Genomic DNA, 27379 nt, shown 5'->3' on the forward strand with positions numbered 1-27379 from the left:
TACAACGCGTGTGCGAGAAGTGGTCGCGGTAGAGGGCTCGTGCAGACTTCCACTCCTGGCCGTCTAGGGCGAAGATGTCGTGCGCCGTGGTGGACCGGAATAAGTGATCGCGGACGCCGCGCGAGTTATCAAAGTCAGCGAAGCCCGTAATAAGCACGTGCCGGATGTTGCGCGGGTGGCAGGTGAATACAACACGTTGCAACAATATCTTGGAAGCATACGTGCTTCCCAGAGTCATGAACAGCCGTGTTGTGTTGGCTAGCGAAGTGCCCCTAATCAGGTGGCGGACTGCCGACAATACCTTATACACACCTAGGACATCTCAGGGGCTCTCGCGGGGCGTTGTTTTACAGTTACGCTTACCTGCCAGACGTCGTATATATTGGAGTCTCTTCACCTTCTTGATGGCGATGGCAATATTGAAGTGCAACGGAGCTGTTGTGAGAGCTGGGTACATAGTAGTGTACATGGTGATGATCGATGATGCTGATTTTTGCTCAGTAGCTTGTCTTCCACCGGCTAACAGATGCTGTTGGTTAAAGGGGCGGCTCGCCCCCCGGAGGTACCGGTCGTCAAGGTGTCAAAAGCTAATAGTCGTTCCAAATCGAGCTGGCGTCAAGCTGGCGATGTAGCCAGGACGCTCACGGTCTTTTTGTATAATGCATAACCCCTGTTAAACTGAAACAGTGCGCTAAGGTGGTACCTCGAAGTGAATGAGGTTGTTAGCATCGCACGTAAGTATGAGCCTTTCGGTGACCTCGTCTCATGGATACGGTCGACAACCGTCCCGCCGGTGGTAGCGGCGCACCACCGGCCTGCGTACGCCTTGCCAAATGGCATGTCCGAAAATAACAGCTTCATCGACGAAGTATCGATCGACCCCAGCAACGAGATAGTCCACATTGGCCCCTCGCTAACGGACATCATGAGAACTGACTGGGTGACATATTTCTTCTCCGCTGTCGACCAAGCACCTTGGGGTCTCAACGGGCTTCCGAATAACCCGCTGCGCGGCTTTGCACGGAAGACATGCATTCAATCGATGCTAGAACACCAGGAGGACACAGGAGACCGGGCCGGTATTATCCCTCCAAGGATTTCAAAAGTGCTAGTCCCCGTGTCTGAGTAAATGTAAATGACAGAGAAGTGTATTTGGGTATCTAAGCACTACTTCTAGAGGGCTATAGCATGCAGAAGGAGAACGCTTCACGTGGCAGGAGGCTTCAATCTTGCATATCGCCAGCCTAGGATACCGTGCTCATGATACACGGTCTCTGTAATGCTGGGGTAGACCGGAATGACTAGAGGCTGTGCAAAGCAGTCGAGTGGGCGAAGGATCAACAGATTCAGACGAAAGGTGACTGGCAGATCCGCAGACTAAAGCTCAAACCAGGCGGGTTCGGCTTCGAGTACTAATACCCGGTACCTAGACATAGACGATACAGCGGCTGCCATACTCTCTATCATACAGCAAGATCCGCGCGCAGTGTGCAGTCCGACCGTGACAGCAGCGGCGACGTGGATATGCGGCATGCAATACGCCCACAGAGGCTTCGCCGGCTTGGACATGGACAACGACAAGCTGTGGCTAAATAAGATCCCCTTCGGCGACATGGGTAGCCTAAGCGACCAATCGACGCCGGACTGTGCTGGGCACGTCATCGAGGCTTTCGGACGGCGCAGGCCGTGAATGTGACACTCGAGCCCGCCGTCTGAGTCGCATCGATTACACAGCCGACACACAGGAGGCGACAGGAGCGTGGTACGGATGTTGGGCTTGCAACTACGTCTTCGGGACGTGCAACGTGCTGTGCGGACTCACATTCTTTGTCGACTCGGGAGATGATCGGGTGCGCGCGATGATGCAGTCGGTGCGAGCTGGCTGAAGAGTGTGTAGAATAGCGATGGTGGATGGGGCGAGAGCCTGAAAACGTATCGCAACCTATCTCCAGCAGGTCGTGACCAGCCTTCGACGCCTTCTCGGACGGCCTGGGCGCTCATGGGGCTGTCGAGTACCTGAGGGCCAGATGACAAAGCCATATTAGGCGGCATTTTCCATCTCCTACGCACGCAGACGGACTGCCGAGGAGAAGCTGCCGCGTCATGGCCCGAGACGCTTTACACGGGGACTGAGTTTCCAAACTTCTTCTACATCGGTTATACATTCTACCGGCACTATTTCCCTCTTATGGCTTTAGGCAGATTCATTGCCTTAGTATCAGCAAAAGATGCAGCACCTGTCACTTCGCAAGTTGATATTATGGTGAAAGAACTCCTGCCGGCGATTGTATGGTAGGAAACACAGCGCGTCGGTGACACTAAGTCTACTATACCACGCGTCGATGAGGTTTAATATGAAGACATACACACTCTCATGTTGATTTCTGAGGACTACTCCGAAGAGACTATTTCGAGTTACCTAGTAAACTTCGTTCAGACTCGTACAGCCAGCGCCATTCCTCATTCTTCACACCCTCTAGCTAATCACTTAGTTGTTGCTAATTGTTGCAGCTTTGTTGCGGAGAGGCGTATTTGTCTCTTCGTTGCACATGCTTCCATGAGGAATTAGCGGCGTCGCTTTTCACGTGGCTTATGGTTAAGCCTCTTTTCGCCATCGTCTTGCGCCAGGCGATGTACAAGAGTTGGCTTGCCCCCTCCCTGATTCAATCCTCTTTCTTTACATTTCTCTTGCAGGTGCTCCTTGGGAAAGCCTGAATATAATTGTATGTTCTCGTCATGCCGCGAGGATGAACCCACATAGAAGCATGGGGCATCAGATTCGAGGCATCTGGAGCAAGTGGGACGGTCATGGTTGCAAGCAACGGAACGAGACCGGCACTATATACAATTAGTAATTTAATATACATGTGATGAGGGAAGGATGACATACACGACTACAAGAAGGTCGTATCTTCGGCACGGCATCAGCAACCGGAGGAGGTCGGCCTGAGTTCTGTTGTTCCTGTGTCCCAGTCATCGTGTTCTTGTTCTGGCTGAATCCTTGAAATGTGAAAACCTCGTCGCCGTGTCCGGTAGGGAACGCCACAACAAATTTCCCAGGTTCTGAGACAATGGGATCTCTGAACAGATATCGAGCTGCGCTCTCCGCATCATCATGGCGTCCTTCGTTCTTTAGCTTCTGGATGAAGCTGTCACATTCACCCTGCCATTCCGTATATTGTTGGAAGAATCTCTCCCATGAATCGACCATTTGTTGACGAAAGTCTCGAGCTTGAAAGAAGCGATCAATTCGGAATTGATACACCTTGCTTAGAAGGTTACGAATAGTATCTGAATTCGCGATGGTGGATATCTCTGACTTGGCGGGAGTTAGGAGAGGAGCAACTGTGGCATCTCCGGCAGAGGGCTGACTCTGAGTCGCTTGAATCGCTGGCTGGTCTGAATCTTGGCGTACAACCTGTTATTCCCTGCATTAGTGCAACTCTTGAACCTGTGCATAGGAGTATAAGAAGAATTGATTACTGATCGGCTATATACGCTTGCGATCTGCTGTGAATCTAGCACCTCGAGTTGGGAACCTAGACCACTTCCGTTTGCAGATGCTTTGGAAGTTAAAGTACCGGCAGTGGTCGGTTTCCATTTATGCGATTTAAGATGTTGTCGGAGCCGTTGACGATTGTATGTGCGGGCTCGTTTGCAAGTATTGCAAACCGCCTGGATTTTTGCCACGCCATCATCCTGCTCCTCAGCATAGAACGCGTATGCTGTTTTGATCGAGTCACGACTATCTGCCATCATGCCGGTGGTGTAGGTATATTATTCCCAGGCCACGGTGGTATTCGAAGAGCCCATTTTGTTTTCATTCATTAATAAGCTAAGCCTGTCTCGGAACTGCAGAGATTTCTGTGTAACATCCTGTAGGGAACACGTCTTTTTATCATATCATGTTGGTATGATACACTTCTTTCTTAGAATGAACCAGAAGATATGTACACCGCATACGCTCACAACCTCGAATAACGCGTCGTTGAAAAAGCCGACGTGGCGCTGCCTTGTTAGGAAATACTTCCAATATTACCAGCCCTAGAGCCAAGTAAAACACGAGCTTTCTAGTGAGTTTTAGAGAAGGGTTTCCTATTTAGGGAAGGGTTACGTTACACATTTAACGGTACGTTGCTCGAGTTTTGTGAATGCAAACCACGCCACACTTTAGGGCAACTCATGGCATGTATCCGTGCAAACGTCCGCCCGTATCTCTCATAATTACCATACGATCTTGAGCAGCTCTGAGGCAGTCTACGAAGTCTCATATTTCTATATACAGAGCTTCAACGCTATAGGCAATTCAACCACACAGATACGACAGCATCACCATTAAAACGAGCCGCAACAGGCTGGCGTTCTCCAGATAGAACTAACTGAGTGTGCATCGTGGCGTGCTCTGCAGCATCGACTATAGACAATCAATCCGCTAGACATGCCAAACGCATGCCCTTTGACCCTCAAAGCAGGCGAGAGGTTCGCTTCCATTCACAGTCCACCTTATTCCGGAGTATGTCATGTTCGGCGAGTGTGCTAATCATTATCCACCCAGTGCTGTTGGCTGGGACCTAGGAAATGGAGCCTCAAAGGTATCATTAGCGTACATAAACTGCCAGAATGAGGTGATTTTGGTCCGAGTGCCTTTCGCCGGCAGCCCGGATGGCCCGCACTATTCATATACGCCACATGACTTCGTTGCCTACGTGGCGTTAGAAGGTAGAGAGATCATAGTGGGAAAGCAGTCGTTAGACAGAGATCTGAATATACCCCTTAAGACGATGCTAATCTATATCGCGGGGATTACACGGAAGAGGATACTAGAGGCCATGCCGGGCGGTCGGCAGCTTTTAGGTGCCGTGGAAAGGGGGTCGATCACGGTTGCTGCTATGGAGAAAGCTGTCTCTCAACATTTCTGTCTGTTACAAAGATATGTTTTGGAACAGGCTAGAGCTTCTAAGGTCAGCATCAAGTCGATCATTGTGACGTACCCTAATTATTTGGCGTCGCCTAGCCAATCAGGGGATCTTGATAGATACTTGGAAAAGTACTTTGAGCTGCTGTGCCCTTTATGGGAAAAAGGCATTCAGTTCGAAACAGTGAGCGAAGGGCAAGCTGCCGCCACTTACATATGTGAGAGGTACGAAGATCCGTTCAGCTCTTCTTGCCGGAAGAAGCGACATGAGACGCTCTTTAAGGACCTCGATCTGGACCTTGGCCTGAATTTGCTTGTAGTGGATGTGGGTGCTAGCACTCTGGTACGTGTATCATGTACACCGTTCCGAATGATCATGACATTATGCTAACAAGGCAGAACCTGCAAGCGATGAATGTCTACTTCACGGTAGAGGGAGAGATCATAGATAGCACGTCAAACGTGCCGCATGGCGCCATCACTGGTATATCTGTCCGATATAGAGCAAGACTGTTGTTCTCTGACAACTCACAGGTGTGCAAGGCGGCAGTGATATGACGAACGACAGAATCCGGCGCTGGATTCAAGATCATTATCTGCGACCGTTAATTCGAGCAGGGCAGGTTAAAGAAGGGGAGCTTGCCGCTCTTCTGCAGGACTTCGAGGAGAAGAAAAGGCGGCTGAATTACTTACAGTGCACAGAAAGCCTCAACCTTCGAGGCAACGATCCGTATATGACTATACCTATACCCCCGGAGCAGATCCAAAAGGCATTCGCTGTTACCTTCGAAGATGGTTTGAAGCTCCTCAAAAGGGAGTTGTCAAGAATGGTACGACTTAAGAGAGACTTTTCTGTCTTATTTGCTGGCGGAAGCTACTGCAATCCGGGACTCTATCGCACTGTAAAGGGAATCATGGAGGAAACCAAGCAGGATGCGGTACCGGAGAACGTTCAAATCAATTACGCGTTTTTAAGGGATGAGGTCTATTGGTATGTACGGCTATGTCTCATGATAGACTCGCATCTTCCATACTAACGCGAAATAGGTCGTCAGCAGTATCTGCAGGCGCCGCATTAGCCATGATGCGTTTACCTCAGGAAAGTGACCTTTTAAAGGAAGCAGCCATTGGAATCCACATGCTCTGGAAAAAGAAGGGCTCTAAGAAGATATGGGAAGGCGAAGATGAAGCACACGTCTTGTTCAGTCAAGGATGTCAGCAGCATTTCCATGCTGACATAGACATCCCCGGGAAGGCAGACCAACGAATCCAGTTCTACCTTGTCTGTCATCCACAATACACATGTCCTCGATCGACGTCCATATCAGACGACCCCAACGCATCCCAGACTGACACGATCCGTATTGGTGCTCCCAAGACGGTGTTGGGTGGGCCTTTAACCACCTATGACCTGGGATGGTCGATGAAGCCAACAGGACTCCGAAGTGGGCGCGTTCGCTTCAACATGAAGGCAGTGGTCTCTCCAAGCCGCAGTCCCGTTTTCGTGCTTACGCGCTCTACTCTCGATAGGTGCAATCAAATAGTGCCTTCACCTGTAGACAAGAGATGGTTTATTCGGTTAAAGAGCGACCCCCCTACCAAACTGTTGCAAGTGGGCGACGTTGACGAGATGCCCCTATTGTGCAGCCATTGCGAGAACGAAATCTCGTTTACTGTTCGCCTGTGTAAGACCTGCAAGGACTTCGCCTACTGTCACCAGTGCTTTTATGCAGGAATACCCATCCCACCGGAACACGAAAACCACGACTGGTCGCTTGTGTCATTGAACAGGTGAACATGGAGAGTTGGGCTATAACTATGTTGGGACGCACTGCAACCAGCAGTGAGCGAGGTAGCACACACCTGCGAGTTGTAGATCAATGTACAGTATTAACGTGGGTTAAGGACACTTCAATTGGGCTGTCCGATACTTTATACATATGTGGTATGAAGCAAATATCAGGAGAATCTGAACAATTCCTAAGTTCTAATTGATGCCATCTGCTCAGAATGACTGCAACATTCTTAATGATATCTTGCTATCGAGATGTCTCACTAACGAGTACTCGACAGAACAGAACTTTCAAGGTAAAGATCTCAACCCGCTTTGACCTTATTCACCATCAGCCAAGACCAAGAGAAAATACTTTCTGCCCGCAGTCTCTTGTTCAGGTTGACTAGGTGATATCTGGAACCCATATGTGAGAGACTAAGACTGATTCTATGGGCATCACGACTAATCTTAACTGCCACAAAATGTCATATACATTGAAATATAAATTGGAAAGTGCTTTTCACCCTGTCTAGTCATCATAGTGGTTATAGATCCTTTGCGAAACCCCCTATAACAAGGGCAGCAATACTGGGCTAGGAACCTAGCCAATTCAATTTACAATGAACAACTAGGGCTGCATACGTCCTTGGCCAACAAACTCCTTGTCGGCTGTTGGTGGCTTGACTTGACTCTATATGCAACTGGTCTGCCAGCCCAGACCGCCTAGGTCTCTGGGGTCTGTTTCAAGAAGCGAAGTCTGTATAACCTCACTTTCCATTATTGCCCAATATTGCCTGCATGTCTTGAAAGATCATGAACAGCCTGCAATGGTCCTTCGTACGGCCGAAGTGCAAGGCGAACTGCATATTCAGCCGGCACAGAGGTTGCACGTGTAACACCCCCCCTCTTCTCCATCACGGTTATGAAGACACTCGCTACAACTATGCTGCTGCCGCTAAAGGAAGATTTTGAGGGCCTCGACGTGGGCAAGGCGTAAGTCGATGGTTAGAAAAGGAGATCCCTGGTAAACCAGTTACGATCGCTTTCCAGAACGGAAGGCTTTGTTCTCTTTTCAACTCCCTTTAAGTAGTTGAGAGCAACCAACAACTGATGCTATGAAAAAATTGTTAGTTACAAAGAAACCCAATAATGATAAAACTGGCAAAAGATAAGACCCTGTTGTCAGATATTCTTCTAGATGCAAGCTACTCATGATCGCAAGCTCTCATACCGAGGTACACCTAGGTATTATCGTCGCGATTCGGCCAGATAGATAGCCGAGGGAATCGAACCCCTTAACTCCCATTCCAGTTACATGACGGGAGTGTTGGTGCAGCTGAGCCAACAGCCCAACTTGGCAACAGTCCGGCCACATAATTGGTAATATATACCTTCACGTGGTCGCGGTGGGATGGGCGCGTGGCGCGTGTTGCTGGGTGACGAGGCGCGGTCGATGCATGCTATTACAAGACAGTTACATGCATATAAGTATGCCCTTCATCCTACTCTGTACATATAACAGCATACCAGCCATGCGAACGGGCTTGTCGCCTGTTTCGAAACTGCAACAACGAAGTATTTGTTCTCATCCTTTGAGATATACTCAATCTGCAGCGTCATAGCTTTTCAGCCGCATTCTTGAGTCGAACCATCACTTCCTGGCTGCAGTTCATGACCAAATGACCACTCTTGAGGCCCCATATGCGTTGGTGAATAATAACTCTTCCATCCTCACCCCAAGATGTCTCACGCTCAGCGACGACCCAGTCGTTCATCTTGACACTTGGATCGTGGAAAGCCATTGAGTGATTCGGAGTCGCAGATATCGTCACATTTCGCATGACGAAACCATTCTTCATGGGGCTGGAGTAGAGAGCTACTCCGAGAAGCACCTGATCCGACATGAAGGCAAGTGCTGCTAGATGCACCGGTTCTAAGTCGTGACGCACTTGGCTTATTGCGTAGCCCAGGTCTTTGTACGTTTTCTGTCAGGGGTAGGTTGGAACTCAAAGGTTATGTACAATATCATAAGCCTCTTCAGTCTTATAGTAGGTATTGAATAAGACTAAAGTTTGAAGAAGGGGATAATATTCTTCGAAGCATATACGGGACAGAGACATGATATATGAGGCAGTGCATGTACTTCAGGGATCTTAAAACACCATACCATAACATTTTAAAAAAAAAAACCCCCAAAAAACCAACATGTTAATCAACTTAGATAAGGAAAATAACATAAAAGATTTTAGTTTCTTTAATATCCTTTACTATCAAAGAGGTTTTTTTAGACCAAACTATATGGATGTAGGTTTGTTGCGCCTCTTAATTCTGATGGTATGTTCATCATGTTCATGTATACCTATGGAGCTGAGGGTAGCGTTCTCTTAAGTGTCACGACCTAACGTGTATCAAAAGCAGACACACATAACTTTTATCTTAATCCCAGTATTTATTTATTCTGGATGTCCTACTTGTATAACACTTCTTAACAGTTTTCTAACACTATAAAAGCTTAAAAAGAAAGGAGACATAATGTTTATATCTAATAACAGCTTATTATAAATTAATGCCTAATTTGCTTTTAACCAAGTTCAGATGCTGGACAACATGATTAAGTATTAGGCGGCCCGCCGGCTCGCGTCGTCAAGTTCGGAGACGACAGTATTGTTAGCATCCTCCCTAGGCAAGCGAGGTGAGAAATCCAATTCTACACGCGGATGATTGGGCGCCTCGAGTTCTGCCCTTTGGCATACCGGTCCATAGTTGCCAGGTAATTCGGCCTTGTTTAGGTGAGGATCATAGTCGTCGGGGGTCGCGGCTATTACGCGACTGTCGGAACCTGTAGCTCCCTTTCGCTTTCTCAGGACAACTATGTATATCGCCATGGCAAGTAGCGCGGCCGTGACGACGACAGCAGCAATACTGATGCCGGCTATAGCGCCGGGCTTTAAGCCACTAGTGCTGGTAGCACTAGTAAGGCCTGCTGTTGAAGTGGACGTGCTAGTTGCCAAGGAGGTGGAAGACCGAAGTGTTGTAGAGGTTGATAATGAGTCTGCGGTACTAATCCCACTACTAGTAGTACCCGTAGGGGTTTGAGAGGGAGAGTTCGAGCTGGTGGTTGACTCGGAGGAGTTGGCAAGACACGTGCCCGGGAATGCACAGTACTGCGAGCTGGCGCAGCAGACTGAACCGCATGCGATATAGCCTGGGTCTTGCGGGACGCAAGGACCAGACATTTTCAACTTAGTATTATAGCTTTAAATGGCCTCTTAGTGTCAGGTGGAAGCGATGACATGCAGTAGGGTTGAACTGAATGTATTATGTGGTGTTTTTGTAATGATGGTGTCAAAGTTGCGCCTTTAAGCAGGAATATATTAGGGGGGTAACCTTGACACGGGGATGTTATCAGACACCTATTTAACCAATATTCAAACAAGATTCCGGCTAAGAGCTTATCTCAGGTTTTCACGAGCCCACCATCCTGCGCCGAAGATCTTGTTGCATGTGCCGCATTCGAAATCGTAGCTCATAATTTAGATCTAGCGCCCCGGCTCTAGTAGATGTTTAAGTTAAGGCAGCTGACTTGGTGGAGAGGGCTAAGATAACGCTAAGCAAGCACGGGATTACTAGACCAGGCAAAGAGGTTAAGTGAGGTAGGGAAGTGGAGGCTCGGGATGGGCCGAGAGCACTTATTTGAATAGTTGATCGATTGCCCCACGTCAAGCTGAAGATGAATGTTTAACACCTTGGCAATGTGTTATGTCTCGCTCAAGGCCGGGTGGCGCAGCGACATATTTCGCTAGAAAGACGGTTTGGGCCTTTCCGTAGGCTAGCTTGAAGAGTCAGCAGGAATATAAGGCTTATAATTCGCCAGAGATCCCGGATCCAGGACGCTTCGTAGCTTGGTACAGCGGCAGTCTAGCCCCGGATCACTGAGGGCTAGGTAGAGACAAAATACTTATAAAGAATGTTGAGTGTCTATAACACATCTTATCACTTCTCCCAGGCGAGCCCATCAGATCGTCGTTCTTCAACACACCTTCAAAATCTGGTATTTTGGCTCGCTCTTCTGTAAAGGGGGCCTCCAACTGGCTACGGGCTACACCCTTCTCCTCCATTACGTATTTTGATGATGACAGCAATTGACGACCTCTCGGATAGATCACAGCTATTTTTCAAGCTCTGTTAATATTCCTCCGAGCCACACGGTAACTCGTTAACACTTCCTCTTTCGAAGGCTTAATCTCCAGCACCGCACTGGAGTACTAACTTTAGCTTTCTTTTAATCAAGCTGAAGATGCCTATATCCAACACCTGCACTACGTGACTGCAGTAAGGCTCGTAAAACACCAGTCATATCTTGTTTGACATACAGAGCCAAAGAAAGTCGTCGTTTGTACGTTGGGATCGGCCAAAGCGTGGGTGGCAACCACTGGATGGCCTCCTCATCGGAAAAATCCTAAACTTTACGCACCACCCTCAATCCCCCACCTCCAGCCATTGCGAGGTGCTGGAAGTTGCACTGCTTTTCTGTCTAAACCTATAATCATCCCTGGATAAAGCAATGAATACAGATAATAAATTTCCTTTTCTGCGTGACTAAGGACGTTTAATCTAAGTCTAATAAAGTATAGTCATAGCCATGTAGAGCTCCATCCCTCCTCCCTGGGGCTGAACCTCTCAGTATGTTCTAATGGTGGCAAAATCTTGGGGTGGGAGGCTATTTCACAGCCATATTGTATTATATACGTAACAGATCCTCGTTAGGGCGGACGGATGGTTAAAAAACGGGACCCTGGAGCCAAGATCCTAGGTTTTCGGAAAGCTTTAATACACAGGCTTTACTTGCATTTCCTTCTCCTTTTCCTCTCCGAATACTCCCTTTTAAACCAAAGCATCCTCCCCTTTTAATAAGATCATTCGTTTTGGCAAATATATTTTCGTACCTAATACATAAAGTAAAGTTCATTATGTTGTTTAAGCATGTGGCTATAGCGTGGCTATCCTTGTTTCCTTCCCTTCCGTGGGTATCGGCAACATGTAAGTATCAAATAGAAAATAGCACGTTTGAATTAAAGACTGCTGTTTACTTTGTTAACTGGTAAGTTAGTGTTGGATAGATTGATGGGATGAGAAAATCCATTTATATTGCTCCTCGGGGGTGTTTATGAGCGAAACTATAAGCTAGCTTAACTGCTAGCATCGTAGCTTACCTATGCTCTATATGCGTTCGCAAATCTGTAGTCTATAGGTGAAGTGTAAGCTACGCCCATCTTCGACGAGGACGAGGTAGATAAAGCTAACGCCTTTGGGATAGATACTCTTTAGACGAATATGCCGATATATAGCAGCATTATGACGGAGACTGTAAGGCTTGACGGTTTTGTGTGCTTTAATGACCATTCTTTCTGACTGTCCTAGCTTGGAATGACGTTGGTAACAACGTCTACGGGGCTGTTAAATAACTGTACCTCTAGAAAAAGAAGAATCGCAATTTTAAGGTCCTGCTTAGTATTGGCGGCTGGATTTACTCCCAGAATGGAAACTTCGCTTCGGCACCTAGTTCCGATGCTAATCGGGCGACGCTTGCTAAGACTTTAATCGCCCTTATGAAGGATTGGGGCTTTGAGTGAGTACTGACCGAAACATTTTCTGCTCAAATATCTAACGTTTGCGGCAGCGGTATCGACGTCGATTGAGAATACCCTAAAGATGACGCTGAAGCTACTAACTTCGTCCTTCTATTGAAGGCTATCCGATCCGAACTTAACAGCTACTCTGGCCTGTATGGCAATGGATACCACTTCCTCCTAACCGTTGCATCGCCTGCCGGCCCCCAAAACTATAACCATCAGAAGCTCAAGGATATAGCCGACGTCCTCGATTTCATTAACTTAATGGCCTACGACTACGCCGGCTCCTGGGATGTAACGGCCGGACATTAGACGAATCTCTACCCAAACCTAGCCAACAATGCTAGCACCCCGTTCTTCATGGATCGTGCTGTGATAGATTATTTGAATGCTGGTGTGCCTGGAGCTAAGCTGATGTTTGGCATGCCTGTGTATAGCCGCGCGTTCCGGAATACGGACGGGCCAGGCAAGCCGTACAATGGCGTCGGCAGTGGCAGCTGGGAATAGGGTATCTGGGACTATAAGGCATTGCTACGGCCGGATTCAATAGAGCAATATGATAGTGTTACTGATACCACATATAGCTATGATTCAAACGGTCGAATCATGGTTACGTATGATACCGTGGATATGGTCCGCAAGAAGGTCAATTATCTCAAGTCAAAGGGACTAGCCGGCAGTATGTTTTGGGAGGCGAGCGGCGATAAGAATGGCTCTGGAAGTTTAATTGGTGCGAGTCATAGTGCGTTGGGGTTGTTGGACAGCAGCCAAAATCAGCTGAGCTATCCGGACAGCCAGTGTGTTACCTAATTTAGCGGCGGGAATGCCGAACAGCTAGGTTAGTTGCAACTGTTGACGGTGAGTGGGTGATGCTAAGTTTGATAGCATGGCCGTATAATTGATGGTTTGCTTCAGTCGTTACTCTAAGTCTTGGATTCGTTACTATAGGATACTTTGGATAAGATTCGATCTCTTAACGTTGGGGCCTACTAATGTCACTTTATATGGATTAGCTAATTACTGTATTAGTCTGTTTGTTATCCTGTCACTTGCAGATTCGCTTTGTCGACTGCGCTATTTGAACAAGACCGAAGAACTATTAAAACTTAGGCAGCTGTACAATAGATGATATTTGCATTCTGAATCGATGTTTTACCCCAAACATCAGACCTACTAAAGCGGATTGCACCGGTTTAGCGCCATGGTTATGAGATGAGAGGCGGTGGATGGACTGAGGAGAGAAGGACAAGTGAGCTAATGATTAGCGTGGATGGCACAGGTGGCCAGTTAAGTTAGGTTGGTGGGCTACAGTCCGCTTCCAATGCTTCGAATTATCCTTCCCCATTACCATCCCCAAACATACAGAGGGATAAGAAAAAAGAAGAAGAGCATGCGTACAGGATGCTTGACATTCTATGCGTGGGTGCCTATTGGCTTACGGCTGAGCATCGTGGTCGATACCCCGCATTCACAGCCTCACGAGTCCTGACCGATCAGAGTGCATCTTTTCACACTTCACACCGGCAGAGATGATGCCAGTTTCATCCGACGCAACACAGCTTCGTGGCCGTCTGCACGCTCTCTCTGCTGTAGCAAGCAATAACAGTCCGAACTGCTCGACCTCGGGGTTGCACGATGCGGCTGTTACAACGCGACAATGCAGGCCATTACAGCCTTACCCCGGACTTGACTCCCGACGACGACATTCCTCCCTACGCGATCCTTTCCCACACATGGGGACCCGACGAGGTTCTCTTTACAGATCTAACGAATGCACAGAATCGGTGGCACCAGAAAGCCGGCTACGCTAAGATTCAATTCTGTGCTAAGCAAGCGACACGGCACGGGCTGCAATACTTTTGGGTCGATAGCTGTTGCATCGATAAGTTGGACAGTATCGAGCTCCAGACGGCCATCAACAGCATGTTTCGGTGGTATCGCAATGCGAAGATATGCTACGTCTATTTATCCGATGTCTCCAGCCCTACGGCGATTAGTACGCAAGACGGCGTAGCAGCCTGGGAAGCGGCGTTCCAGGACAGCAGATGGTTTACTCACGGATGGACACTCCAAGAACTCATTGCTCCTAATGCAGTCGAGTTCTACTCCAAAGAAGGAACCTGGCTTGGCGATAAGCAATCTTTAGAGCCTCAATTACGCGATATCACACGCATTCCCGCAAGAGCTCTCCGCGGGGCTCCTTTATCCGACTTTACGGTCGCAGAACGAGAAGCGTGGGCTCGTGGCCGCCAAACGAAGTATGAGGAGGACATGGCGTACTCACTCCTCGGCATATTCGACGTTCATATGCCGTTGATCTACGGTGAAGGACGGCAAAACGCGCAAAAGCGACTACGAGAGGAGGTCGAGAAGGCTATCAGAGGTAAATATTATGTCAAAATATCATATTCCTGCAGTAAGCCTGAAGCTAATAAGAATAGGAGCTCGATATATAGACTTCTCTATCACATTCAGCCTATCCGATGTTCCCGAGACCCAACACTTCGTTGCCAGAACCAGGGAAATAAATGAGATGCGGAAGGCACTGGCGTCGGATGGGAGCCGCCGTGTCGTGGTCCTCCACGGCCTCGGCGGTATTGGCAAGACACAGATTGCTATTGTATACGCGAAACGATATAGAGACGAATACTCCGCTATATTCTGGTTGAATATCAAAGACGAAACATCTATCCGGCAGAGCTTTACCAAAGTGGCGGGGCAGATATTGCTGCAGCATCCTAACGCTAGCCACCTAAGGGCGCTAGATCTGCAACAGGACCAGGAGAAGGTAGTCGAAGCCGTCAAGGCCTGGCTCAGCCTGCCGGGCAATACCAGGTGGCTTCTTGTATACGATAATTACGACAATCCGAAGCTAAGCAACGATATAAACGATAGAGGAATCAACATCAGCCGGTTTATTCCTGAAGCGTACCAAGGGTCGATCATCGTTACGACGCGATTGTTACAAGTTGATCTAGGGCATCAAGTTCAGGTCAAAAAGCTGGAGTCACTACACGACAGTCTTAAAATCCTCGCGACAACTTCAGGCCGTGACGGTCTTGATACAGATATCGGTGCCAAAAGACTTATAGAAGAGCTTGATGGACTTCCTCTTGCCCTTGCTACAGCTGGCGCGTATTTACGGCGCGTTCCAATTGGTCTTGCTAACTACCTTCGTCTTTATAAAGAATCATGGTTAAGAGTTCACACAGACACGCCGAACCTGGGCTCATACCAAGACCGCACACTTTGCTCAACATGGCAGCTCTCATATGTGCAAGTTCAGAAACAACATCCACTTGCTGCTCACTTGCTCCGATGGTGGGCATATTTCAGTAATGAAGACATTTGGTTCGAACTGCTCCAAACTGACAATACGGATGGTCCAGTATGGATACACGAGCTGGCCGATGAACTGAACTTCAACCAGGCGATTGGTGCGTTGCATAATTATGGGTTTGTCGAACCGTACATCTCGGCTTCGGACTCGGTCGGATCAAGGGGATATAGCATGCATGCCTGTGTACACTCTTGGACCGTTTCCGTGCTGAACAAGGACCCAGAAGATAGTCTAGCTCGAGCAACGGTAACTTGTGTAGCTGCAAAAGTGCCATCACAGGATGAGCATCAGTTTTGGTCGTTTCAAAATCGCCTTTTATCTCATGCTGAATGCTGTGTCATGAGATTAGACAGCGATGACGGCATAGAATGGGCCTTTCATAGTTTAGGTAATCTCTTTCGATCCCAAGGCAAGCTGGCCGAGGCCGAGGCGATGTATATACGGGCATTGCAAGGCTATGAGAAGGCGTGGGGCCCGGAGCATCCATCAACACTTGACACAGTCAACAACCTTGGGAACCTCTATAGCGACCAAGGCAAGCTAGCCGAGGCCGAGGCGATGTATATACGGGCATTACAAGGCTATGAGAAGGCGTGGGGCCCGGAGCATCCATCAACGCTTGACACAGTCAACAACCTTGGGCTCCTTTATAAAGACCAAAGTAAGTTAGCTAAAGCTGAGGCGATGTATATACGGGCATTACAAGGCTATGAGAAGGCGTGGGGCCCGGAGCATCCATCAACGCTTGACACAGTCAACAACCTTGGGGTCCTTTATAGCGACCAAGGCAAGTTAGCTAAGGCCGAAGCGATGTATATACGGGCATTGCAAGGTAAAGAGAAGGCGTGGGGCCCGGAGCATCCATCAACGCTTGACATAGTCAACAACCTTGGGGTCCTTTATAAAAACCAAGGCAAGCTGGCCGAAGCCGAGGCGATGTATATACGGGCATTACAAGGCTATCAAAAGGCAATCGGCCCCCAGAATATCGTACGCTATCGACCTGCAATTGGTACATCATACAACTTAGGATCCTTATTGTATACTCAGGGCAAGCAAAACGAAGCTAAAAGTTTATTAAGACAAGTTCATGTCAACCTTGAAGCATTACTTGGGCCTTTACATAAAGACGTTCAGTCATTACAAAATGCTCTTCAATACATGAATCAGCTACAATAAAGTAAGTCGATGCTTCTTGGTTATACCACCCTTAAAATAATCACCAATAACTGATATTTTAACACCACATAGGACCTTAAAAGATTCGACAGCAAGATATAGTGAAGCACTATCTGGCAAATAAGCTTGCTTGGAAAAACAGAGAGTGAAGAAAGCTGGAGCTATGTAGATCTTTATATATAGATGCAGGAGACATTTAACCTTCATACTCCTTTATTCCTACTACCTTTGCCAAAGAGGGTTGTAGGGGAATAGGTGAATTTATATTTGGTACTGCCTTTGTATTATATATACCGCCATGTTCAAGAACAAGCCCGCTGTTTTGGAATCTATTGTACAGTAGAGCTGAGGTTCACCGACCGCAATTTGGGAATAGGAAATTTCTAGAATAGGTATAGGTGGAGCGCGCAAATGGTGCGCACCTAGCCGATCCATGTACTCGGTAACCTAGACGTTGTCCCAAACCTAGGAGGCTCGGGATGGGCCGAGAGCACTTATTTGAATAGTTGATCGTTGCCCCACGTCGGGCTGAAGATAACGGCATGTTTAGTCTAGGCTTAGAAAGATTTATTTGTGCAAGCTAGTCAATCATGGGATTGTAGACAACAACAGAGTTGTTTCCTGGCCCCTATATACGTTATCACTTGTACATCTCTCTTGTGGCCTCCTTATGACCTGGGGTCACCCCTTAACAGTTCTGCCCTCGCGGTTTTTTGGTCGGCTACGGTGACCGGATTTCCAGCTCACACTCATTAATCGCACTATCATGCTATGTAAACAATCTTTGTTCTAATCTAGGCAGACACTAGGACATGCGTAATTGTGCCCACTCGGAAGAAGCGCACTCGACAAGCTATGAAATTACCAGCGTCCCTCAGCATCAAAGCACACTTGACTGCATTATAACCCAACAACACCATTATTCCTCGAAGTCAGACTTCTGAAGTAACTTTCCATCTAGCATACTTCCCACATGTGTTTTGGATATATCCTGACCATTCCGTCGAATCTTTGACGTGAGAATCTTGAAGAATTGGACCGGACTCTTATCGAACCTAGACTTCCCATTGGCATCACGCAAGATGTATCCATCCGCGTCGACAACCTCACCTTGCTTGGTCGCGCCGGTTGCAAGCCCCAGGAATTTGCAAGTATTTAGATAATCCACGTATGTGTCGAAATAGAGCTGTCCAGCAAACAGATTCAGCGGAGTCTTCAATGCACTGGGGATCACCAGTGGCAGTTGTCGATACGGAATGGTGAAGAAGTCGAGTTGGTCCAAAGATCGGTGACCGACAACACAGCGTGGCTTGTAGAGATGTAATGTTACTCTCTTCGATTGGGTCGACTGGAGCAGCGGCATGAGTTCCTCTGCTTCATGTGGGCTAATGATGATCAAAACATCGACCAGGGTACTGCCTTTGGCACAGCTTGATAGAATCCACTGCACGGGACGCAGGTATGAATCTGAAACGTGGGTGATGTTTGAGGCGACTACAGTTTGAGCGAAGTCATTTGTCACCGACAGTTTGTTGCTATCGAGTTGCGATGTCTTGAAACTTTTAGCTGCGCTGGTGCCTCGCAGCGCGTTAAATGCCGGAAAATAGGCTTTTGACGTGTTGTTTAGGTTGCCTGTGTTCACAAACACGATGAGATCGGGATGGAGATCGTGGCTGGCTGGTCTTGCAGGAGCTGGCCGTTGCACCTGACGCTCCTGCTCAATCTCAGGGCATAGTTCTCGCTCCTGTTCCTCTTCTAACGTACTCGAGTTAAAGTCCAGGTAAGCAAATTCGCTCCAGCGCTCCTTGATCTCGTGTAATCTAGGGGTTTCAGTGCCTAACAGGCCGGCTAAGGGCGTTGATTTTCCGTGGCGGGGCCGATATCTAACCTCTATGGGTTGAGCCTCGTCATCCAGGAACTGTTTAGCTGTGGCGCTCGAGAAGCAGATGGATCCGTTAGCTTGGGTTGATTTCCAAAGCTCTTCCTGTCGTATAAAACGAGCACCTTGCGCAGCCCAAAGTGGCATGCTTCTATGGGTCTCTGCAAATGTTTCGGAAATAGCCCAATGCAACACGTCTTTCACCTCGACGGGAGTGTCTGGTGGCATGCCGGTAGCTCGCTGAATCTTATCTTGGATTTCTGCGCTTACGCAGAAGACAACTGATTGTCCCCTTCCTAATTTTCTCAATCGCATACACGCTGAAGTAATTAGCACTTGTCACGGGAAGATAGAGCTCATGTCAAGCTTACCTTGCACCAATCTATCCTTGGTCAAGTTCGCACCAAGGGTTACAGCGGCTCTGTAATCGTCCGGCAACTTGAGATCAATGCCCCGTGTATGGGCCTCATCCAAAAATACTAGACATGCGTTGAGCCGAGTCGCGTACGAAGACGTCTGAAGGAGCTCTACATTCCCTTGACGATCAATAACACTTAGCTCGTCATCGTCATTCACGAAAACTGTGGCTTGAACTTCCGTATTCCTAACCATATGTAACCAACTTTCTGCGACCTGTCGGTTATTCAGCTCCAGTATCTGAGCACCAACATCGAGAATCACTCGCACTGGCTGCTTAAAGGCAATGACTTTATCGAGAATGCGTTGGGCGTCCGTGACAGCGAGAGCTGGTCGGTCGGGTAGGAGAGCAACTGAGTTTTCGGGTTGTAGAAGGTACTCTAGAACAAGTGCATTGGTATGCATTTGTGATGGTAGATCAAGCTGTTTAATATCTAGTGGTAAGACTTTGCGGGAGTCGTTTGTGCCGCTGAAACCAGTTGTACAGTGGGATTTCCTCTTCCCGAGGTCCCACCCAGACGCCGAAAGTTTGTATGGAAACTCCTTCACTTCCTTTGGAAATACGACATGCCCTAAGAAATAATCTACAACACTTTTTCCGTACCTGAGGTGTGGAAATATGTCATTAATGCATTGTGCACGGTCTTTGAGGTTGATACCTTCCAGCTGGCGGAACGGGACTGGCATGGAGCCGCTGTCTTTCATCCATGTGTCATACTCGATGCTTGCCTGGTCGGATTCCATGAGATTTCCTAGTGCAATGAACAGGTCTTCGTCTTCAAGACCGCCGTAGTAGTACGTCAAGCTCGTGAGGGCGATGACTACGTCAGGATGACTGAACTCTGAACGAGGTGTTGGGTTATCCTTTGCTCGGTATGGTACTGCTAACTTCGTCGGTGGTATACGATCAGTAGCAAGTCCATAGTCGACTCGCCATCGTTTCCGGCTGAGCGCGAATGTGAGAATTCCTCCGGCTAGAATTCCGCGGAGGAGGAGGAGAAAAGGCTTTGTGCTCTCTGTCCAAAATCTTCCGTCGCCAGATTCTTCTACAGCACGGATCTCTTGAGGACTCAAATTGTACTGTGAAATATACTTAAACACAGCGTCTCTGATATGTTCTTGTTGTCTTGCAATTGGGAACCCATCGAGGCCTGTGTTACAGATACATCTTGCAACCCGTTTTACGAGAAGTTCAGCTGCGTCCAGCTTCAGGATGCGCAGTCTAGGGAACCCACCCTCATCTCGAAGATCAATCTCTAAAGATTTTGGTAGCTCGTCTGGTATTTCAACAGCTAAAATACGGACCAAGCTGAGCACCTGTTGCATGCATATCCAGCGGGCGGGGCTCAGCTCAATCGACTGCTGAGATCCCATGGTATAGACAAGCTCGAACTTAGGACTGAAATTCTCGTCGCTCTCATCAACAATATCCCGCGAATTCTTATCAAAGAACTCTTGGAGGCGTATGAATGACTCGCCGATAAGGTGCCTGTTCACTTGCTTGTCACAATAGCACTCGACCCCCATCAGCTGGAAGGAAAGAATATGCTCTGGTTGGACTAGCAGAACACCACCATTTCTCTGGCAATTTCTGACCATCTTATCGATACTGTTGACTAGTGTCGTTGAGTTTACTTTGAGAGCACGGGAAAACGGCATATAGTACACCCTTCTGTCCAGAAGGCCGCCCAGCTTTGAGATGAGCATCTGTGCCATTTGCTTCGATTGCGGCTTTGCAACTATTACTCTGGCAAGCTGTGACCCGTTGGCTAGCTCTGTAGCTACCATGGGCACGATGACCGAGCTTTTTCCCTCGCCCATGTTCAGCTGCAAAATCGCGTTAGAATGTGATCGCGGATTTATCATTTCTACCGCTATCCGCTCTTGCACGTCACGGATCATGATGCCACTTTCCACCTCAAGGAGTAGCCATTCTGGGTGGTCAAGGGGGCTCCAGGTTCTGTGTCCGATATTTTCCAGTTCCTTGATTAACTCCTCGTCGCTCAGTGAGCCAGCAGCTCCAATGAGTCTTTGCGCCCGTTGAAGGGCAGCCAAAGCAAGGCCATAGCGGGTAACACATACTCTCCAGTCTGGACTGAGATAATCCCACGCCCCTCTACCTAGCTGTTGTAGAAATAATAGCGGGGAAAGACGTGGTCCATGCCCAAATTCAGAGATACCATTTGAAGAAGCAGTACAGGCAGTCACAAGATGGAGATAAAGCTCGTGTGCTGTCTGTTCACAATCGCTCATGTACTGACGCAATAAGGCAGTGAAGTACCTATCACGCACATATGAATAAAGCGAGGTTTGCTGTGTTTGCAGGGATCGCATGCTTGTATCAAGTTCTTTAATATAGGACATTTCGTATAGAGACTGTGCATTCCTCTCCTTCAGTGTATCCAAGATTCCAGGAAGGCGCAAAGCTCTCTTCTCATTGTCGATGGTGGATTTTTCAATTTCAAGCTCAGGAAGCTGTGTCGGAAGTGAGGGTTCTGGACTGGTGAAAAGGTCCTTAACAGATACAAATGAGCGAGTCGTCGAATTCGCTGCAGGAGACGTCAATATAACCAATTCGGGCTGATATGGTATAATGGGACTTTGGCCGAAACGAGACAGTGCTCTTTCAACATTCTGCAAATACTCGAAAAGGCGGAGGTTGGAGAACCATTCTTCAAACTGTTGTCTTACAGCCGATTCGATTTCATTTAGCTTCAAGTAGCCGGATATCCTTGAGTCCACATGGCCTAACGCAGGCAGAGTTTCTCTTGGCCACAGGCTCATAAACTTTTGGGTGAGAGCACAAATGGCGAAATTTTTATTGGTGGCATAGCTTTTTTTACGACGTTTCCGAAGGTTACGCCAGTCTTCTCCCGGGTTGGCTCGCAGCTGTGCTTCTGGTGAGGCATTTAGCCCTACATCGTAAGAGCGCAATGTTGCTTGTAGATGTTTCGACGTAGGCTCGTACCCTTTGGGTGGGTAGCATGATTGAATCAAGGGCAACTCTACGTTCCTAAGCTCGTGGGCCGTGAAGAACAGCGCCATTATCTGTAAGAGCCCTAGGTCTGCTTGTTTATGGGCGGCTATGGCCGATAGCCAAATCATTACACTGAATTTGTTCGCTGCAACAGACTGTGTCGACAGGATTCTGTGTAGCGATAGCCAGCGAGACAAGTCCAACCCAGAGTTAGCCGCGTCGGCACTATATTGTAGTTCCGATATATCTATGTTTACATAAGGGCTCAGGACCTTTGGCACGTTCAACATGATTTCCCAGAGCTTGCCAACCTGTGGAACGTCTGTGTGAAGTCTTGTATGATTGCGATACACGATGCTTGATAGCACGTACGCATTAGTTCCACGAGCTGAGCTTTGATCACGATCACGACTGCGATAGATATCGTCGTAAACGGTGTTATGCTCCTCAGCACCGAAGCCTGAGACCCAGAACGTTGACATACGGATGCGGTTGCGATCCATCAAAAATGCATTAGTGTCAATCTGACTCGAAAGATCGAGCTGTTTGCTTTCTAATCCCGGATAGAAAAGGCACATTTGACTGGCGTGTTCAAATATTTCATTCACAGCTTTATAGAATCCTTCGTGGTGAGAGAGGAAGCTCAGATTCGGCTTCCACAAAACAGTCTGCATCACTCTCTTCTGCCGAGGATAGTACTGTCGCGTAGGGCATAACTGTGCAACTAACAACATGGTGTCGAGAGCTTTCTGTGACAAACGGTCGAATGATCGGACGGCGGCAGAGTTCAATATCGCTAGTGCTTGCTCTACCCCAGTTCTATTGGTGAACGGGTCTGGAAGACAATAAGACGTCAAAGCATGTAAATACGAAATGAAGAGTTTGCCTTCCAGATTGCCGTTATCTGTCAACCGCCCAAGCACACTATCGACATATAGCGGGTGCACTTGGGTGATGGACGGTTTTGAGACTGTAACCTGAATGTGACCATTTGCTGATACCCAGGACACTTGACCTTCTGGTACAAGTATGAGGCGGCGATTATGATCTTTCAAAATCAGCTTGTTGAGAAGACCAGTCAGAGTCCCAATGGATTGGTCGCCGTCAATCGCCATACCTGGAAACTCCCTGGATCGTAAGCTCGACTTGCCTGCGGTAAGAGAAAAGCCCAATCGAAGCGCAGGGAGCTCCACTTCTAGCAAAGTCTCATCCGAAGGATGCAAAATTGAATGTATCTGAAGTTTGTCAGCTAACGGTAGCAGCACGTTGGTAACTGCAGTCGCTGTTCTACTCTTCGCGCCAACGACAAGGCTGCCTCCCCGCCCCAACGTCCAACCTTTGGGGGACCTGTGTAGGACCCATTGGGAATTGTTCGACTCCCAGGGCGCTTCTCGGGGCCGAAACTCTAATATGTCATTAGTATAATTATACCAATGAACGAAATCATTGACGAAATGGTCTGGGAATAGCCCTTGAAGCAGCCGACTTGGGATCGTCTCATAGTCGGCGTCAACACGGGAAGCTTGAACAAGTAGATCCATGCCCCCAGATGTGGTTCCTTTCCTGCCAAAGCGAACTTCATAGCCTTTGTATTGCCTCTTGGCCGAAAACTCCATTGCGGCGGCAGACGTGGGCATGACCTCAAGAGCATTTTGGTTGAAGAGGACGTGCCACATCGGATGATCTTGATACTCTCGCGGGGGACAACCCAGTGGAGTTCCATTCACCAGTAGTTCGCCGCTTAACATATTGTAGTGAACTTGGACTTGAGCCCGCTCTTTGCTTGGTGCTGTCTCACAAACCAGCCAGTGCGTACATACTACTCGCCATCCACCTCCTTTGCGGTAAGCTGACCATGATTTCTGTACGGCGTCTGAAACGCCCGAGTGTGTCTTGGACAAGATTGGTAAGCTGCGGTATAAGAGCCGACGGAACCGAAGACTAAGACAAGCGAGCGTGAGTTCAGAAGCTGGGCTGTACTCGGGTTTTCCTTCTTGGATGATGATAGAACATTGAACAAAGATCGAAGTGTCGCTCTTCGACTCTAGAATTCCGACAAGAAAACACTCTTCGACATCAAAGCAGGAAACACAAATGAGAGCTACGTCAACACTCTTTGATTTGAAGTATGTTCTTTCACTTTGCGCGGTAGCCTCATGAGACCTATCTCTCAAGAGCTCAACCCAGGCAAAGGCTCCGGTACGAAGATCAGTGAGAAACTTGATACAGCGCTTTTGTACATTCTTATACGAGCTGAGCGAAAGCAAACGCGTAGTGATGGCCGCAAAAGTACTAAGAGCTTGAGCAGACTCCCAATTTTCCTTGATTTTCTGCCAGGCCGTCGCCAAATTGTCGAGCAGGGCCTCAGCAAACTGTTTACACTCTACGATAGCGTAGCCAGCCCGTAGATACGTATTTCCAGACGGCCCCGACTGGTATAGACACTGTAGTATGAAGATTGCAGTCTCGTGTTTTCTGAAGTCGAGAGACGGGGTTGCTAGTTGGATGAGGATATTGTGTAGTTGGATGCGATGGCCGAGTGGTAACATAGCTAGATCTCTGGCTTCTTCGATGCTCATGTGTGCCGGAATTTCGGATTGATTCGCAAGGGCAACATTTGAACCAGGCCCATCAGGCGAAGTGGCAGGGCGGTCCAAGTAAGTTTGTAAACTCTTAGACTCTGTAGGAAGATGATATGTGCACATCTCAAGCACATTTTCGCTAGGCTCAAAGTCCGCGACGAATCGGCTCGCCACAAAGTCGAAATATCTATAATTCAACCCATTATTAACACAAACGCTGCTCTTTGTAGCAGTGGAGACCTTTTGTGCGGTCCGATGTGTGACTACCTGAGGTTTTTCCTCAGATAGAAGTCCAATCTGCGATGAACGAGACGGGCCACTGGGAAGATGTGGGTCTTTGGGCAACGCATAGAAGGAACAAGGTGCGCTCTTCACCGAGTACTGCATTCCAATGACATCCTTAAGAACATAGAATCTTGCTTGGCGCCATGACTGAAGGTAAGGCGGGATTTTCTTCTCAAAAACAATGGATTTTGCTTTCGTGATACTTCTGGGAAGTGGCCATTCATCGAGATGAATCTCGAGATTTGCTGCCTTATTTTTGTTTGCACACTTTTTGCAGTTCGGGTTATGTCTCGACTCGTAAATGTTATTGTGATAATCGACTAGAACCTCCTCGTACTCGCATTGCATCTGGTTAGAGCGTGCCATAAGACCATCATATACTGTTTTCAGATTACGCAGCTCTAACAGCTTTTCTTCTCTCTTCTTTTGAGCGGCCTTCATAATATCCGTGTACGTTTGCTGCATCGCCTCGGAGGAGGAAAAGTACTGTACCGGAAAGCATTTCGGGCTTTCTAAATCGTAGAAGAGCTCGGTGGAAGGGAATGAAGCAAGGGAATAACGTTTAGTCAAATACCGCTCAACGCAGTGCAGTCTCCGCATCTGGGAAGCAAATGGGAGAAGAAGGTTCTGAAGGACAGTCGATGGGATGTCCGGGTCGTATTTGCTGAGCAAGGGACACAAGAGCGTCGCAACCTCGTCGCAAGCAACCCACAACTCGAAGATTGTGAGTAGCATGGTCGAAAGTGCCTCTGGATTTTTCGAATAGTAGGGTACAGCCAGATTGTGATATACCATAATCAGCGAGCTGAGCTCATAGCATGCGGTTGATTGGTTATCGCGGCCCCATTTTCTGCTGTGAAGTGCAACCCAGGTTTCGAAGGCTTCGAGATTTGTGATGGCGTTGCTCTGTTTTGGAAAGGCTGATGGGAGTAGGGGTAAATTGTCAGGTGAAAACACTATTAGCGTTTCCTGAGGCTGAAAAATGCTGGAACACTGCTCTCGTTTCCGGGCGCTCATCCATGTGATATATTTGTCTAATTCCGGGATAGGAACATGGCAATCTTCGGTGAAGTTGAGGCTAGAAAGCTCTGTGACATTGATTTTCGAAGAATTCAGCTTTTGAATAGCTGACCACCGCTCAGAAATCTTAGCATGGGCGCTCTCCAATGTACTTTGAACGAAGAGCTTCACAGGCTTGTTGACTTCTGGGCCGATTTTAAGCAGACGCCTGGCCAGCTTGGCACTCATCGAGAAGAGTTCATTGCTCGAGAGTGAGTGGTTGGTAGCGAGAGTTAGGGTATTGCACAAGACAAAGAGCATAGCCTCCTTGTAGACGATGCCTGACCTCGCTGACGACTTCCTATTGAAGCTAAGCTGTAGTGCTACACGGATAACTAGCCATGACGGTGAGCGACGCCATGGAGAGCGGGCATCAGCCCAGAGCACGTCATCACGCATGTTCTTTGAAATGGAAGGACACCTCACGGGCTCGCCAACCGACTTGAGAAATCCTATAAACAGCTCGGACACCATTCCTGGGTGATTGGTATCGCGATCTTCGTGGAGTGTACTGCCGGCTTTTTTGACCTTTGGTTGCACTGCCTCGATGGGGTACTTACTCATTTCTGCAAGAGTATGGGCGATTATCTCTATTGGAATTAGGAAGGCAGGGATGGATAATCCTGGTGGCTGGTACTTCGACCCACATACACTCTACTATATAAATAGATATACCACCCTAACCTATAGTACCTAAACTTAGTTCCTTAATGCAATATATAGTATTTCCCCACCTATAGTACTATTTACACTGTACTATTTTAATTAGTTATAAGCCTGGAAGTCTGCAATTTTAAAAAGAAATAACTTTTAGTATTTTACCTTATTTAATTTATTTAATTATAAGTATATTATATTAAAACTAAATACTTTATTTATAGTAAAGACTGCTGCCCTTTTATTAAGCTATAAGGGTAGAAAATGCTGGAAATACCGTAATAGTAGGAGTATTATACCTTAATAGCGTACCCCTGACTATATACCTTAATGTATAATATACTTATTAAAAATGTAATACCTATTAAAATAATAAAATTTAAAATAACTATACCTTTTTTTAATATATCGATAAAAACTTTAGAATTTTACCTTTATTATTAAAAATTATCATTATCTTTATCTTAAAAAATATCTTAAAGTAATAAAATAATAAAATAATACATTATAAAGTATAAACTATTAAAGGAAATTAAAATAATATTATTTATTACCTTAATAACCGGAAATTAAATAGATTAAAGATAATTAAAATAATAAAAAGATAGCATTAACCTTAGGATTTAAAATAAACTAATATTTAAAGGCTAAGTTAAATTTGTTTATAAAAATCTAAAAATTT

General features: G+C 47.4%; 7 protein-coding genes across 7 annotated transcripts; 4 read left to right on the forward strand and 3 right to left on the reverse strand.

Moving 5' to 3' along the window:
• The first annotated feature begins 36 nt into the window (after nucleotides 1-36).
• F5B22DRAFT_440308 (uncharacterized protein) lies at nucleotides 37-735 on the forward strand. The gene has a single exon (XM_047971853.1). The coding sequence runs from the start codon at nucleotides 165-167 to the stop codon at nucleotides 630-632; it is 468 nt and encodes a 155-aa protein (XP_047826936.1). The 5' UTR covers nucleotides 37-164; the 3' UTR covers nucleotides 633-735.
• A 1283-nt stretch (nucleotides 736-2018) lies between these two features.
• On the reverse strand, nucleotides 2019-3756 carry F5B22DRAFT_660098 (uncharacterized protein; the record flags this gene model as incomplete). The annotated part of the gene is made up of 3 exons (XM_047980254.1): nucleotides 2019-2838; nucleotides 2891-3418; nucleotides 3499-3756. 3 exons carry the CDS (start codon nucleotides 3754-3756, stop codon nucleotides 2566-2568), a joined length of 1059 nt encoding a protein of 352 aa, XP_047826937.1. The 3' UTR covers nucleotides 2019-2565.
• A 436-nt stretch (nucleotides 3757-4192) lies between these two features.
• Nucleotides 4193-6920, forward strand: F5B22DRAFT_622952 (uncharacterized protein). Its single transcript, XM_047976003.1, has 5 exons — nucleotides 4193-4479; nucleotides 4556-5258; nucleotides 5315-5399; nucleotides 5450-5906; nucleotides 5963-6920. The coding sequence occupies exons 1-5, from the start codon at nucleotides 4439-4441 to the stop codon at nucleotides 6708-6710; spliced, it is 2034 nt and encodes a 677-aa protein (XP_047826938.1). The 5' UTR covers nucleotides 4193-4438; the 3' UTR covers nucleotides 6711-6920.
• A 2265-nt stretch (nucleotides 6921-9185) lies between these two features.
• On the reverse strand, nucleotides 9186-10410 carry F5B22DRAFT_622956 (uncharacterized protein). The gene has a single exon (XM_047976004.1). The coding sequence runs from the start codon at nucleotides 9923-9925 to the stop codon at nucleotides 9308-9310; it is 618 nt and encodes a 205-aa protein (XP_047826939.1). The 5' UTR covers nucleotides 9926-10410; the 3' UTR covers nucleotides 9186-9307.
• Nucleotides 10411-11659: 1249 nt separating this feature from the next.
• On the forward strand, nucleotides 11660-13704 carry F5B22DRAFT_660100 (glycoside hydrolase family 18 protein; the record flags this gene model as incomplete). The annotated part of the gene is made up of 7 exons (XM_047980255.1): nucleotides 11660-11729; nucleotides 12111-12145; nucleotides 12176-12318; nucleotides 12370-12379; nucleotides 12440-12616; nucleotides 12734-12805; nucleotides 12848-13704. The coding sequence occupies 7 exons, from the start codon at nucleotides 11660-11662 to the stop codon at nucleotides 13130-13132; spliced, it is 792 nt and encodes a 263-aa protein (XP_047826940.1). The 3' UTR covers nucleotides 13133-13704.
• Nucleotides 13705-17053, forward strand: F5B22DRAFT_440722 (uncharacterized protein). Its single transcript, XM_047971856.1, has 5 exons — nucleotides 13705-14705; nucleotides 14779-16085; nucleotides 16212-16379; nucleotides 16506-16842; nucleotides 16914-17053. Exons 1-4 carry the CDS (start codon nucleotides 13958-13960, stop codon nucleotides 16839-16841), a joined length of 2559 nt encoding a protein of 852 aa, XP_047826941.1. The 5' UTR covers nucleotides 13705-13957; the 3' UTR covers nucleotide 16842; nucleotides 16914-17053.
• A 707-nt stretch (nucleotides 17054-17760) lies between these two features.
• On the reverse strand, nucleotides 17761-26604 carry F5B22DRAFT_639075 (uncharacterized protein; the record flags this gene model as incomplete). The annotated part of the gene is made up of 2 exons (XM_047977677.1): nucleotides 17761-19040; nucleotides 19092-26604. 2 exons carry the CDS (start codon nucleotides 26602-26604, stop codon nucleotides 17761-17763), a joined length of 8793 nt encoding a protein of 2930 aa, XP_047826942.1.
• Nucleotides 26605-27379: the final 775 nt, after the last annotated feature.

This window comes from Xylaria bambusicola, assembly GCF_022495145.1.
Source record: "Xylaria bambusicola strain CBS 139988 unplaced genomic scaffold F5B22scaffold_54, whole genome shotgun sequence".
Lineage (NCBI taxonomy): Eukaryota > Fungi > Ascomycota > Sordariomycetes > Xylariales > Xylariaceae > Xylaria > Xylaria bambusicola.